This window comes from Carcharhinus amblyrhynchos, chromosome 3, assembly GCF_965287045.1.
Source record: "Carcharhinus amblyrhynchos chromosome 3, sCarAmb.v2.hapA, whole genome shotgun sequence".
In the NCBI taxonomy this organism is placed as follows: Eukaryota; Metazoa; Chordata; class Chondrichthyes; order Carcharhiniformes; family Carcharhinidae; genus Carcharhinus; species Carcharhinus amblyrhynchos.
This window is the reverse complement of record NC_137326.1, coordinates 50034546-50050016: the sequence shown is the minus strand read 5'-3', so window position 1 is coordinate 50050016 and position 15471 is coordinate 50034546. Positions and strand designations below refer to the sequence as shown.

At 40.6% G+C, this 15471-nt stretch overlaps 1 protein-coding gene across 1 annotated transcript; it reads left to right on the top strand.

Moving 5' to 3' along the window:
- Nucleotides 1–4583: 4583 nt before the first annotated feature.
- Nucleotides 4584–15206, top strand: LOC145341379 (dual specificity tyrosine-phosphorylation-regulated kinase 2-like). Its single transcript, XM_080186321.1, has 3 exons — nt 4584–4680; nt 6158–6321; nt 13611–15206. Exons 1-3 carry the CDS (start codon nt 4584–4586, stop codon nt 15204–15206), a joined length of 1857 nt encoding a protein of 618 aa, XP_080042447.1.
- The last annotated feature ends 265 nt before the right edge of the window (nt 15207–15471 follow it).

Here is a 15471-nt window from a genome sequence, read left to right as displayed (position 1 = left end):
CCCCATAACTTTGATCTTCCTGGCACTGGTTGTCAGTCCAATTTTTTGCAGGCCTGGTAGAACCGACGGTATGAAGCATGGACTGTTTATGCAAGCCAAGAGGCTTTCACCTCCTGCCTCTGAAAATATCAGACATCTGCTGGCAAGAGAGTGCAGAATATGGAAGTACATCAGTGTGCAGGGATCCCCAGCATGCTTCTGGAGCGGTGACTCCATTGGCTGGGCCATGTGAGCTGAATGAACGATGGTCGCATTCCTAAAGACATGCTCTATTGTGAGCTTGCTATTGACATGAAACCAATAGGTCTCCCATGCCTGCGAAACAAGGATATCTGACCTCAAATTGAACTGGATCAAAGTCAATGCATGGGAAGTCCTCACTGCTGACCAGAATGTCTGGACACAAAGAAGGGCATGGCAAACGTGGGGTACAAAAGAAGTATCCAGATGGTGGTAAGGAGAGCCTGCTCGAACAAAAATGTCAGCCGACCTCAGACCAACACTATTCATCTGTTTCAGCAGTGGAAGAGATTGCCACTCACTAATTGGCCTTTACAGCTACAACAGGCAATGTTCAATCCAGAAGGAGACACACCATGGGTATAGGTCTATAGTCTCCCAATATGGACACCTATCAACTATCTATTTATATAAGCCCTAACTTTTTCCAGCAAATTTAGTCCATATCTATGACATCAGTAGAGGAGCCTTACACAATTGAATACTTTTCAATGGGAAGCCAGATAGCATGATGTTCTTTTGCACAGTTTACAGAGAAGTAGTGCATCTTAGACTTTTAAACTTTGGATTTAGTTCAGCTTTTAGATTTACTAGATATTGTCTAATGTGCACACAGTTAATTTATTATTTTCATAACAAAATCCAGCTATATTAAAGAGTATTAAATTGGTTCATTATTACATACACATTATTTATATAAATGTATATATTCTATATAACATTTGTATATACAGTATTGCATGTACTATCGCACATACTAAATCAATTGTTCAGATAGCTTTCAATCATCACTGCATACATGCATGGAGACTTAAGACTTAAAAATGTTAGGAAGGAAGATACGGCAAAAGAAAGCAATCTCCAGGGAAGGAAGAAGTCTCAAGTACCAAATCCATGAGAGAGGACACATCTTGGCTTCTTATGGGCCTATCTTTGAGTAAGCATTACATGTTCGGGTCTTACATATTTGTTAAGGTGCTAAAAACAGGCTTGTCAGCAAAGTTGAGACCCATAGAATAAACAAGACAGTGATAGTATAGATACAAAGTTGACTGAGTAATAGGAAACAGAGACTATGGTGAATTATTGTTTTTCAGATTGAAGGAAGGTGTCTAGCAGAGTTCCTTGGGGGTTAGTATTAGAGCCATTGCATTTCTTGATCTATATTAAAAGATTTGGGGTGTGATCTTACCGGATGTTCAGGCCATGCTCCTGCTGCAGCGAGGTTAGAGAATTTGGTTCCCAGCCAAATCTCCGTTCACTGCGGCGGGATGGGAAAATCCCATTGGCCTCAACGGTGGTAACATTCCAACCTTAGACTTGGGTGTGTAGGGTACAGCTTCAATTCCAATTTCTGTGATTCGATGATTTTGATCACAGATTCTATTCCACTTCAGCTCTTCAGAGCACTCATTGGTGCTCCCAACTCTGTGTGCCTTTGTGACTGCCTACACTAGCCTTATATTTTAGAAAACTTTTGCTGTCATGATCCAGAATAATGGAGTGAAAACACTTCTGGTAATTATTTCCCAGTTATTCGAATTTAGCCTTCACAGGCCCTCAGTTATCTTTAATAAAGAAATAGACATCACACCATCAGACCTTGCTTTAAATTTAAAAGCACAAAACAAAACTATTTAATAAAAGACAAGTAAGTAATAGATATACATTTGCAGTTCAGTATTTGCAGTAGAAATTCTTCAACTTTTCTTGTTAGAATAATGGGCATTTATACAACACTTTACATAATCTCATATGATCTCAGTATGTCCCAAAGTGTTTTACAGCACTTTTAAAATGCAGTCAGTACTATAATGTAAGAAAAAAAATTATTTTTTACACAGCAAGGTACCGCGAACAGCAATGAGACCTTTGGTCATACAAACTGTTACAGTGAGTGCATCCCTAAACCTTAAGCTAGTCCTAGTCCGCGGGCAGCACGATAGTACAGTGGTTAGGACTGCTGCTTCACAGCTCCAATGACCTGGGTTCGATTCCTGGCTTGGGTCACTGTCTGTGTGGAGTTTGCACATTCTCCTCGTGTCTGCATGGGTTTCCTCTGTGAGCTCCAGTTTCTTCCCACAGTCCAAAGATGTGCGGGTTAGGTTGATTGGCCATGCTAAAAATTGCCCCTTAGTGTCCTGAGATGCGTTGGTTAGAGGGATTAGTGGGTAAATATGTAGGGATATGGGGGTAGGGCCTGGGTGGGATTGTGGTTGGTGCAGACTCGATGGGCCAAAGGGCCTCTTTCTGCACTGTAGGGTTTCTATGATTCTTTTGTAAATAATTAAAAAAATGGATGGGATTGTACAGCCTTGCTCGTCTCGAAACCATAAAATCCTGCCCGAGGTTAATGGACCTTTCCATTGTCTGTCCCTTACCCAAACTGATTCCGTGGTAAGTGGAGCAGTAGAATTCATAGAAACCTACACTAATTCAAAGTATCACTTGGAATTTTAAACTGATTTTTCTCTCACAAGTTTCAAATTGAATGATTCTTATTCTGATCTTCAAGTGAATTCTTAGATTCAAACTGTCCAGGTCTTCAAATATCCTAGAAAATGCTTACTGAGTCTTCTTGGATTTTGAATAACAATTTGAAAAAGTTTTTAGAAATTATCATTGTAATCCTGCTAATAAAGTAAAACTTGAAATTTATATTGCATTAAGTTAGCTTTAAGTCACTCATATAAAGTGACTTGATTTGAAGAAACAAATAATAATAGTAAATTTAAAGATTATTTCTTATATATTTAAATGGTTGCAAATTGCCTTAAGAGTTGATCACATGATTTGATGATGTGTCGCACAGGCTGCTGTTTTAGTTTCAGTCTGTACAGGGCAGTGCTCCTGGAATAAATCTGTTGTTGTTAGTTTGAATCTACCATGTGTGCAGACTGCATATTTTCTTTTTGTGTAAAACCCATAACCCCTACCATGGTTATGATATTACAAATAGAAAAGTGGGGACAAGTTTGGATTTTATTTCATCTAGAACATTGATGAAACATCTTAAGTAGGAGAAAAAAATGTTGTGGGTCCTCACATTTCAAATATCAGAAGGCTGGGGAGAAGCAACAACAAGATTGAAAATTGAAGTGTCAAGAAGACCAAGGAAGAAAATTAAAGCTCTCTGTAAGGCTTTATAAGAGGGGATTTATCCAATTAGAGAAGAATGACATTCCAGCAGTATCTGGCATATTTGAAAACAGTGGATGCTTTGCTGTACAGCTCGAGTTACTTAAAATAAAATAGATCAAGTCAGTGGTCTCCAGGATAAAAAGGAAAATTAGTAAACAAAAATATAGTGAGTGTCTTGAGTCACTAGTGCCTGCAGCGAAATGGCAGGTCAGTTTTACAGCACAATCATGGAGCTCCTATGCAAAGCATTTTTGGTACTTTGTACAAGTGAATAAAATTGCAAATGGTCGTACCAGCATTTCTCAGCACAATAGGAAGTAAAACCTTTAATTTTCCCCTGAATTTGGTTCATTCAACAAAGCCAGGAACCAAAACTTATGTTGACTTAATAAAAATCCTTGAAGAGGATTACTTTCTAGAGCCATTGATCATGACAGAATGGTTCAGGTTCCACTGAAGGAATCAACTGGAGAACGAAAGCATTCCTCAGTTTGTGGCAACCTTAAAAAGGCCCCTCTCGCTGAGGCCCACCAGCCTGATCCAGGCAGTACCCACAAACTTTCACCACACTTTCCTTACATTCCTGCTGCGGCTCCTTGGGGTTGGGAATCTGTTGTAGTCCCAGCATTGGCTATGCTCCCACTGGCGCTGAGGTGGGATTTTCTTCCCAAATGGCAATGGATGTCCTGCCGTATCCAAATTATCACCACTCTGAACATTAAATAAGTGTGTGAGCCGCCAGGGTGGAGGCCAGGGATGCAGAGACCCTGTTAAAATCAGCCCAATGTTTCAAGTCTGTTTTCTGATGAAAAGTCACTTGGTTTTCTCTCTCCACCGATGCTGTCGGATTGGATGAGTCTCCAGCATTTTCTGCGTTTATTTTTGTTGTCATTCTGCTTGCAGCATTATATGGATCTGTTTACACGACAAACAAGTTTTTGCAATCCAGGCAATATTTTTAGCTAGACACTGTGTCTTTTCCTTGCACTTGAAATGCTTTTCTTTGCCACAGAATTATCTTGAGTTAGAAGAAACTGAATAGCTGGATTCCAGATTCTTCATTATTTATAGAAAAAAAGCTGTTGTCCTATTTTCAAGAGTTTACAAGCACACAGTTCTAATTTACATACTACCGTATTTTTCTTTCTTCCTTTCTGTAGGTTTTTGAATAACCTTGTTTAAATGGTGTGTGCCGATGAGTGATGACATCATTAGATGAGTGGCAACTGGCTCGGAGGAATTACTGCAGTCGACAGTATGATGAAAAGGACATCAATGGGTGCATTCGTCGACTTGAAGGTGCTTCAGTACCTACTCACATCAGTCACGTGCAAGTTAAGTCAACTCCCCGCATGCACAGCTCGGATCAGTGGGGTAAATTTTCTAAGACCCCCCCCCCAACCCCATGCCACCAAGCAGGGCTTTGGGCGAAGTGGGTGATATTTGCAAAATCATAGGTGCACTGTCTAGTGAATCTGGATTTTCCAAGAAGCCACCTACATCATGTCATGGCTCTTTGTCTCGTTACCATGCCAGTGTTCTGGGTCCTCAGAAAATTTCCCTCAGTAATCTTTCCAATTCACTAGTATTTATCAAAAAATAAATAAAACTTCAGAGTTTATTTCTGATTGATCATGGTGTACTTTTCTGCAAGAATTTCTCTCAATGGTTACTTCATAATGAGTGTTAGATTTTGAAATAGATGAACTTCAAGCAGGATTATCATTGCCCTTTCTAACAATTAACCAAGGTATTTTCCTCCATCCAATTTGTAATGCTACATTTCTGTCTGTGTGGTCATAACTGTTGCATTTGTGCGAATGTAAGTCAGTGACACACATGGTTTGGAGTTCAGTTTCCTTTTGCCATCCCCCCCATCTCTTGAATCTTAAGCATGGGACGAGTTAGGGTAATGCATTTTGCCTTGTGTGCACATATTGAGTTAATGGGCTTTACCGCCTTACAGAACAATACTTTAAAATAACTTAAAAAAAAACCTTAAATTCTATTTAAATAATTTATTCAGCCTCATGCCCAAAATGGGCACAAGACTGATCGTGCTGGATATCCAGTGCTGGTAAGATCTTGAAAGGTGAGAAATCAGGTGCGAACCTGGTTACTCAGTTCTCATGTTATCTTATCGCCTTGCCCCACCCCTCGGCTGATGGGTCATCCCCATAGAGTTTAACAGCACAAAAAGAGGTCCTTCAGCCCATCCTGTCTGCACCAGCCATCAAGTACCTGTATATTCTAATCCTATTTTCCAGCACTTATGTCCATGACCTTGTATGATGCTATGATGTTTTAAATGCTCATCTAAAAGCTTCTTAAATGCGTGAGGATTCCCACCTTTACCACCCTTCCAGGCAGTGAGTTCCAGATTGCCACCACCCTCTGGGTGAAACTGAGCTAAAATGTTTCCGTGATGGGCACACTGAGCTACCCTAACCTTTGAAAGACATTGTGAGTTGCTCAACAGCACCACAGTTGCAGACAGCCTTTGTATTTGTACAGAGCATCTGAAATAATGTTGAAATTAGTAAATAGAGAATAATGAAATATGCTGACATGCAGGAATCTGGTGAGCTCACAGACAACCTGACTCCCTTTAGGTTGCATTGACTCCAGTTTAAATACACTTTCCATAAACTATAGTAATAGTACAGGATGTTTTGATGTACAATCAATGCAAGGAGAAATGTTGAATTATACATAACAATAGGAAAATCAATTTAGAGTGTAAAAATCCCTGACTGCGCAATTTTATTTTAAATAGATTTTCAAAGTTCTGAATTCTTTCCTGCTCCCAGAAAGAACTATGTGCAGGCCTCAAGAGAAAACAGTGTTGTTGAGTATTCACCACATTTGGCTAAAGCTCTGCCTCGGGTTCATGTACCCTTCTATCTACCTCCTGAGCTTATTTGCTATAGCTCCTTTTTGGTAAATATCCGTGTGTTCTTATAGTGACAATATTCTGTGTGTGTCAAACATGTAAATAACTTTGCCAACAAGCTGTAGCTCATATGATGAGAGTATTTGGAAACCTTAATCCTAAGATGCTAGCACTGCAATAGATCTTACATATTGAACATGGGCCCTCTTTCCTGTGGGCTCTGTCAGACAAATGTGGATGTTATCAATCGCATCTCCGGTTGCCAGAGTGATCCCTACCCCAGACAGTCCCCACAACTGAGTATCAGAAATCTGAAATTTCTGAGAATACTCATGTCCAATAACTAAGGGTAAGCATGTGGGCATCTTCTAAGTATATCATTTAGGGGAGATGGAATAGTGACAACATCACTGGTCTGATAATCAAGAAGCTAATTATCTTAGGACATCATGCCAGCTAGTAGAATTTAATTTCAATTAATAATCTGGAATTGAAAAGCTAGTCTCACTAGTGGTGACCACGAAAACATTGTCACTTGTTGTAAAAACCCATCTGGTTTACTAATGTCCTTTAGGGAAAGAAATCTGCCATCTTACCTGGTCTGGCCTACACGTGACTCCAGACCCACAGCAATGTGGCTGACTCTCAACTGTCCTCTGGAAATGGCTGAGCAAGCCATTCACTTCAAGGGCAATTAGGGATGGGCAAAAAATGGTGGCCTTGTTGGTGAGACTTGCATCCCATGAAAGAATTTTAAACAATTATTCCAATTACTTTGTGAGTTAAGGCAAATTTTCAGATTGTGTGACTCCAGGTTGACACCTTGGTCACCTAAAGTACACATCAGAGAAATCAAGTAGAAGCACAATTTTCTGGCTGTTAATCAACATTGACAGAAATCAAAAGACAAATACAGATGTGGAGCCAGATTTTGATGATAGACTCAGGAATTGAGTCGGCCCATTTCTCAATATTGCATGTCGGAGTTCTGAATTAACTCACACACGTGTTATATCCTGTCCCTCGGTGAGTGGGGAGAGGGTGTTCCACGCGAGCTGAAGTCAGTGCTGTTGCCTTGCAAAGCATGAGAACGAAGGCATGAGGATATAGAGGCCGGCACGTTCGAAGTCTCGTCTCCACTCACAAGGACCTCAGTCCAGTTCAGCAGATGAACTCATAGCCATAACCCCTTGATCCCCTCATATCCCCAGCCTACATCTTGTCCTCTCCATACACTCTATCCCCCCTCCATGCCCTTTCATAAACCCTAATGCAAATGCAAGAATTGTTGAATTGTGCCTAACAATGAAAAAAAACTAATGGAATTTCAATGGGCGTGATCATAAAAATGTCTACAAATTTACTGTATGTTTTATACTGTTGCCATAATTTCATTGGTACCATAAAAGTTTAGACGTATCAGAGTGAGAAATTCATTTGCGGTGACACAGATATACTTTGATTTCCCCGGAGACAGGCAGTGCCGTGGGCTGAATGATTGACGAACGCTGCATGGAACATGCAGGCAATGGCCCACAATGCTCAGCCTCCCTGCCCCGGGGAAACCAAGGTAAGTGTATCTAGCAGCGCTATGTGAATGAATTTCTCCCTTTTCATGTTAACAATTCATACCATTGATCTGTTTTCTCATGTAATACACATTTAGCATGAGATGTTTCACCTCTAATCAGTATTAGTTTCAGTGACAGCTGGGATGGAAGAACAAAACCATTTCAGGGACTCATCTTGACCTCTTCTCAGCTGACAATGTGGCACCATGTAAATGAGCCACACAAACTGACCAAGAGTATGAATGATAGTGAGGAGAATAAGGTAATTCAGTCTGTAAACGTAAATGAGTGTTCTTTGGAGAAGGAACCGGGGGAGATTATGAGGCAATTTTACATTTTAAACAATTCGGTGCAGAGTAAGGAGACAAGAGAATCTTTACCACCATCTGTTTGTTGGGACCAAGTAAAAGAAAAATTAGAGGTAAACTTCCTCAGGGTTTCTTCTCCTTATCTTTAGTGGTGGTTTAGCAGAGACCCACTTACCTGTGTGGTTGGGGCTTCCACCAAAATTATGGTAGAGGAGAGAGATTTAGTGAAATAGTTAACCACCCCACCATTCTGAGAATATAAGTTGTAATTAGCGTAAAAAATATAAACAATCCTTTAAGGTGTCCCACATGTAGCATTATTTTTAACTTGCACCTTTGACTAGAGTTTTGTGCCTGAGAACTGGAATTAGACCCAACCAGACTGCTGGCTGTAAAAAATCAAAGAGAAAAACGCTAGGGCAGTCTTAATCTAGTTCCCTATGGACACAGATTCATGGCACAAAACTGTATAATGAATAACTTTGGCAGTTTCTCTCAGGGATGCTAAAAGCACGGCTCGTGTATGTTACAATGAAATTGCACTGCTCCATTGGGAGTGCTCATCTCTGGTTTTGAGATTATGGAGTATTGTGTAAAGGATAGAGGGCATTTATCCTGTTCCTAGTCAATGCTTTATTGGATTTGACTGAAAAATAAACTGTACTTATACTCAGCACAATATATTTGCTGATTTGAAAAATACAAAACTAAATAGATTTATAAAATATGTTAAAAGCATGGCTTTAGACAGTTTATCAGATAACAGAAAACTAGAGCTCAATGGAGTTAGATGAACAAACTACTTGGAAAGTCTTTATATGCAATTTGGGAGTACACTAACTGCCTGGAATTACATGAAAGGAGAATCATCTATTGATTACTCAGGAGAGATTAGAAGCCAGGTTGCCCAGCATAGATCTGTTAGGTATCTGGAAGACTCACCATGACACTGCCAACAGGTTAGACATTAGTCAGATCAAGCACAGTGTTATCATACATTCAAGAATGACATCCAGTCAGAATTGCAAGTTTCTGCCATGGGTCTTCATGTGTCTAAACATAGATACTAAGAACAAGAGGAAGGCCATTTGGCCCTTTGAGCCTGTTCTGCCATTCAATATGATTATGACTGATCCTGTATATCAATGCCATATTCCCACATTATCCCCATATCATTTGATAAAAATCTAATATAAATCTGTCTCTTTCTTGAATATGTTCAGTGACATGGCCTTCAATGGGAGGGAATTCCAGAGGTTCACTACCTTTTGAGAGCAGAATTTTTTTCCTAATCTCAATCCTAAATGACCTATCCTATATCTTGAGACTGCATACCTGTTTCTAGATTCTCCAACCGGGAAAACATCCTGCCTGCATTTAGTCTGTCCAGCCATGTTAAAATATTTTATGTTTCAATCAGATCTCCTCTCATCCTTCTAAACTTTCAGGAAAGCAGGCCCGGTTGAACCAATCTCGCCTCATAGGACGGTCCTGCCAACCTGTATCAGCCTAGTGAACACCTGCTGCACTCCTTCTACTGCATGTACATCTTTTCCTATGTAGGGCGACCAAAACTACATGTAATACTCTAGATGTGCTCTCACCAAGTCCCTGTATAACTGCAGTAAGACAGCCCTAGTTTGGAATTCAAATCCTCTAGCAATGAAGGCTTTTCCAATTGCTTGCTGCACCTGCCTCTCTACTTTCACTAACTGGTGTACAAGGACGCCCAGATCCTTTTGTACATCCACACTTATCAATACATCACCATTTAAATAATACTTGCCCTTACTGTTTTTCACACCAAAGTGTATAACCTCCTAGTTAGCCATATTGTACTGCATCTGCCTTGTGTTTACCCACTCACACAGCTTGTCTAAATCACCTTGAAGCCTCTTTGCATTCCCCACTCATAAAAAGACCCAATTATTCCCACTCTTTGTTTCCTGTCGGTCAACCAATTCTTGATCCATGCCAATACATTAACCTCTAACACATATGATTTAATTTGCCCACTAACCTCTTCTGAAGATCTTACCAAAAGCCTTCTGAAAGTCCAAATACATCACACCCAACAGGTTCACCCTTATCTATTTTAGTAATGACATCCTCAAAAAACTCCAATAGATTTGTTAAGCACGATTTGCCTTTCATATACCCACACTGGCTTTGTCCAATCCTTGTAATGGTTTCCAAATGTTCTGTTATCACATCTTTTATAATAGAGTCTAGCATGTTCCCTCTAATGATGTCAGGCTGATTGGTCTATAATTCTTCCTTTATCTCTCCCTCCCATTTTAAATAATGGGGTTACGTTATCTATCTTCCAATCTGTAGGACCTGCTCCAGAGTCTATAGAATTTTGGAACATGACCACTACTGCATCCAACATTTCCAGGAGCATTTTGTTTGATACTCTGGAATATAGATTATTAAGCCCTGGTTATTTGTCAGCCTTCAACCCCATTAATTTCCCCAGAACTATTTTACTAGTATTGATTTCCTATAATTCTGCCCTCTAACTAGATCCTTGGTTCCCCGATATTTGTGGGAGGGTATTTATGCCCTCTTTTGTGAAGACAGAACCAAAGTAGTGTTCAATTCTTCTGCCATTTCTTTGATCTTCATTTTAATATCCCAGATCTTGACCCATGGACCTTTGGTCACATAGGGCAGGGTGTCCTGTGAGATAGTGGGATTCAGAGTGTTGGATTTGCTTCCTCTTCTTTCTCTCTCTTCTGTACTCATAAACTTTAGAAATATTTGTATGAGTTTCTTGGTTTAGAACATGTGTTTATCCATAGGAGTAGTGCATGGTGTGTAAAATGGTTGCCACATTACAAGAGCCATGTGAAAATTAGAGTGCAAACTTTAATAAGGCAATTCTGGCTATAATCTGCAGCAACATCATGGTGAAGCAGCAATTAAATAAGAGGCAGTGAGATGCCTCATTAATCTTTTGCCCTACTTTGAAGAACCTGCCCCACAACAGCAGCCAGCATTTGCAGCCAAAGAAGGCAACTGGCACAGAATTTGACACCATTTCAGAAATTGAGTTCAGGAGGTTTTGGCTGCAGGTGTTTGTGGCAGGAAACCTGCCAGAAGCATCACTCATGTCATGTGAGGGGGGGGGGGTGGGCTGGCATTAGCACAAGTGCTAACTCTGTTATCCATGAAACTGGAGATCAGTATTGCAAAATGTCCAATAACTTGACCAGAGATGACAAGGAAGCATATTAACAACACTTTTTACCATCTAAAAGTGACAGTTATACAGCTAACTAATGCACTCTGGTTGGAAGGAGGGTCTGTTAATTAACTCAGGATCTCACACCACGGTTCCCCTTCTCCTCTTCTACAACAATTATTTGCATGAACATTAGCACTCCTTTCTCCACCTTAACAGGCTGATATCTCCACATCTCTTACTCTAGCTCTCTCATATCGTTGCAAATGTGTTCCTTAACTGTCAGCCTTCTCTTATTTGATGCTGTAGGAGAAAGTGTTGCATAATTGCCACAAGGGGCAGACCAAGACATGGGGTATCTCCAAAGGTGAATGCCTTTTGCTGAATGAGGAAATGACCATTGAACTCATGTCATGAGATGTGAAAAGGCCAAAGACTGCAAACTATCTGACAGATGTTGATAGTACTGCCACTCAGGATAGTAGCATGTTTCAGGACTCTGGTTCTGTCTGTCACAACACATCCCAGTGGAACATTGCAGGAAACATCATGCTGTCTAGAAACAAGTTCCAGATATCAACCACCCCCAACTTCCTGCCAAGAGCAAAATGCCATGAGAGGACGATGCTTTCAGTCATGAGAGCATTTTGTAAAGCATGAGTAGCCAGTCACCTCTCACAATTCTCATCTTCAGGTTGCATCTCGGAGAAGCACTAGAATAGTTGAATGAAATGCACATTCAGTCACCAAGGGGAAGCACAGTGTTAGTAGGTTAGCATATATTCACCTTGGATATAATTGTATTAAAATAGAAAACACCCTGTTGCTCATGAAGTTTAGTCGGACAGGATCAGTTGCACTAATTTACAGTTGATATAGCCAGTCAGATTATGATTATTGGCATGATCTTATGGGAACAAGGGGGCTAGTATGTTCTAAAATGAATGTTCCTTCAGAACATTTTTAAACTTTTACGTTAATAAATTCTGCATTCTCATTCAATAAGTATTTTCATACATCATAATTAGTTTCTACCAAGTGATTTGATTTAGTATCACATGTGTTAATATGCAATAAAAGGTATTGATTTTTGTGCACTATACAGACAAAGCATACCATTCATAGAGAAGGAAACGAGAGACCAAAATGTAGTGTTACAGTCAGTGACATGTGGATTTCTAAAAACACTAACGGCTGACGTGTATACTAATCTTAGAACACCCTACCTCACCCAGCCTGTTTATTTTAAGTTGTCACTCACAGTCATCCTTAAGATTTCCCTGAGTGAATTTGTGCCAAATTGTTCCTATATGCAGTTTTGGGCTATGAATTGATGCCCAGAATTGAGGCTCCACAAACTAGTTTCATGTACAGTCAGCTAATCAGCAGTTTAGGTTGGCTTCAAAGCCAGTCCCTGAGTCAAAAAGACAATAGAGACGCATTCCCTTCCCGTTTTGGGGACGTTTAGTGGTGGAAAACATATCTGGAATTCTCTGGCTGTTCGTTAGTGGTGGATTCTCTTGTCCTGCCTGCAGTGCACCCCTGCTACTGGTTTCCTGGCTGTGTGTATGTCGTTGGCTACCATGGGGAATCCCATTGACAGCGGTGGGATCTTGTGGTCCCACCTCTAGCGAACGTGTGCCCCTTCTCACTGCCAAGAAACCCGCTGATGGGAGGCTGGAAAATTCTGGCCCATATGTTTATTTTTAAATGGAATGATTTGGGCAGTCATTCTGTGACAATTCGTTCACAAGAAAGTACAATAAATGAGAAAAGATACACGCTAAAGCAGTTACTTCTAAGGTCCAGGTGGTTATATTGGGGATGGTGCAATAAGTCTTAGTTTCAACACCAAGAGTCAAGCATGCATGGAAGATGAAGAATGAGTAAAATGTTATATTTTTTAGGAGCAAAACACAAATGAAGGTCAGAAGCACAGTGGCTATGGCAGTGTTAAAAGAGGAAATTGTGATGCAGAAATTTTGGTGCTGGAAGTCATTGATTGGAAGAATTGCCTCTCAGGCAACAAACATTTCTTGCATCTATGCAGAAGGGTGTGAGAGAAATACTTGACAACTGTACTCAAATTTAAGGGCAGCTTCTAAGTATTGTATAAGTTGAGCTTTAGAGAGGAAATCATGTATCATATGTCCTTCCTGAATCAGAATAAGTATTTACAGACCCCTAATAACAAATTTCCATTATCGATTTATTGTTGAGATAACCGCATCTGGCATTCACAACAGGAATCTGGTTTTCTTCTGTTTCAGGAGAGTGACTATACAGGTACCATGACTGATCCATTCCGTGATGGAGTTGATCAACACTTCCAAGGTCAAGAATTGTATGAAGAAAACGAGCCAAAATTGACAGCATGTGCAACACCAAACAATTCTCTCAGTGCCAATGATAAGAGTTCCCTGCCTTCCCACAAACTGGACAGCTCCATCCAACTCAAAGGCAACTCCAGTTCTATTAAATCCTATGACATCTCCACTCGGCCTAAAGGGGAACCAATGACAGCAATGGAGGCAAAGAAACACTATATACACAAACTTACACCCTATGAGGAACAGGAAATAGCTAGCTATTCAGAAATCTATTTTGTTGGACCAAATTCTAAAAAGAGACCAGGAATTATTGGATCACCAAATAATAATAGCTACGATGATGAGCAGGGATCTTATCTGTATGTGCCACATGATCATATAGCCTATCGATACGAAGTCATCAAGGTAATTGGAAAAGGTAGCTTTGGGCAGGTGGTGAAGGCTTATGACCACAAACTCCACCAGTACATCGCCTTGAAAATGGTGCGGAATGAGAAAAGATTCCATAGGCAAGCAGCAGAGGAGATCAAGATACTAGACCACCTGAGGAAGCAAGACAAAGACAATACCATGAATGTCATCCACATCTTTGAGAGTTTTTCCTTCCGTAACCACATCTGTATGACTTTTGAACTACTGAGCATGAACCTCTATGAACTTATCAAAAAGAATAAGTTCCAAGGATTCAGTCTGCCCCTGGTCCGTAAATTTGCACACTCCATCCTGCAGTGCCTTGATGCTTTGCATAAAAGCCATATCATCCATTGTGACTTGAAGCCTGAGAACATCCTGTTAAAGCAACAGGGCCGTAGTGGAGTTAAAGTGATTGACTTTGGATCCAGTTGCTATGACCATCAAAAAATCTACACATACATTCAGTCACGTTTTTACCGAGCTCCTGAAGTGATTCTAGGAGCACAATATGGGATGGCTATTGATATGTGGAGTTTGGGATGCATTCTTGCTGAACTGCTGACTGGCCATCCATTGTTGCCAGGTGAAGACGAGGGAGATCAGCTAGCTTGCATGATGGAACTATTAGGAATGCCATCTAAAATGCTGCTGGAATGTTCCAAAAGGGCCAAAATGTTCATCAGTTCAAAGGGTTATCCTAGATATTCTTCTGTTGTAACACTTCCTGATGGAACCATGCATTTGAATGGTGGACGATCTCGGAGAGGAAAGAATCGGGGTCCCCCTGGTCAACGGGACTGGATATCTGCCCTAAAGGGCTGTGATGATCCATCTTTCATTGACTTCCTGAAACACTGCCTGGAGTGGGATCCTGCCTTACGCATGACACCAGCACAGGCCTTAAGGCACCCTTGGCTACGAAGACGTCTGCCAAAGCCTCCAACGAATGACAAAACAACATTTGTCAAACGTATGTCAGCAAGCCCTACTGCTCTCATGGATGCAGTGGTTAAACTACCTCCTACTTCTGCCAGCATTACCAATAAACTGAAATCTAATCAGAATAATGATCCCAATCCCAACATGACTCAGAGGACTGTACTGCCAAAGCTGGTCAGTTGACTGGTATCTTGAAGAAGGAAAAAAAAACTGTTGTTACTCACTTGGAATATGAATTCCTGTGGCATGCGGTATACAGGGAATACAATTTCTTCCTTTCTACATTCCAATGTGACTTGAGCCAACAGGTCTTTGATTATTACAAGGCTGCAAGTCTGCACTGAGCATGCTCCAGGACTGCTGGGCAACTCCTGCCAGGCCACACTGTACACATTGGTTTACACTGTACAATGACACAAACGACCCATCAACATTCATAGTAAAGCAG

Coding starts and splice junctions, on each gene's coding strand:
- LOC145341379 (XM_080186321.1), top strand. CDS start 4,584: ATGACATCATTAGATGAGTGGCAACTGGCTCGGAGGAATTACTGCAGT. Junction 4,681..6,157: donor GTGCATTCGTCGACTTGAAG/GTGCTTCAGTAC, acceptor TATTTTAAATAG/ATTTTCAAAGTTCTGAATTC. Junction 6,322..13,610: donor TTTGCTATAGCTCCTTTTTG/GTAAATATCCGT, acceptor CTTCTGTTTCAG/GAGAGTGACTATACAGGTAC.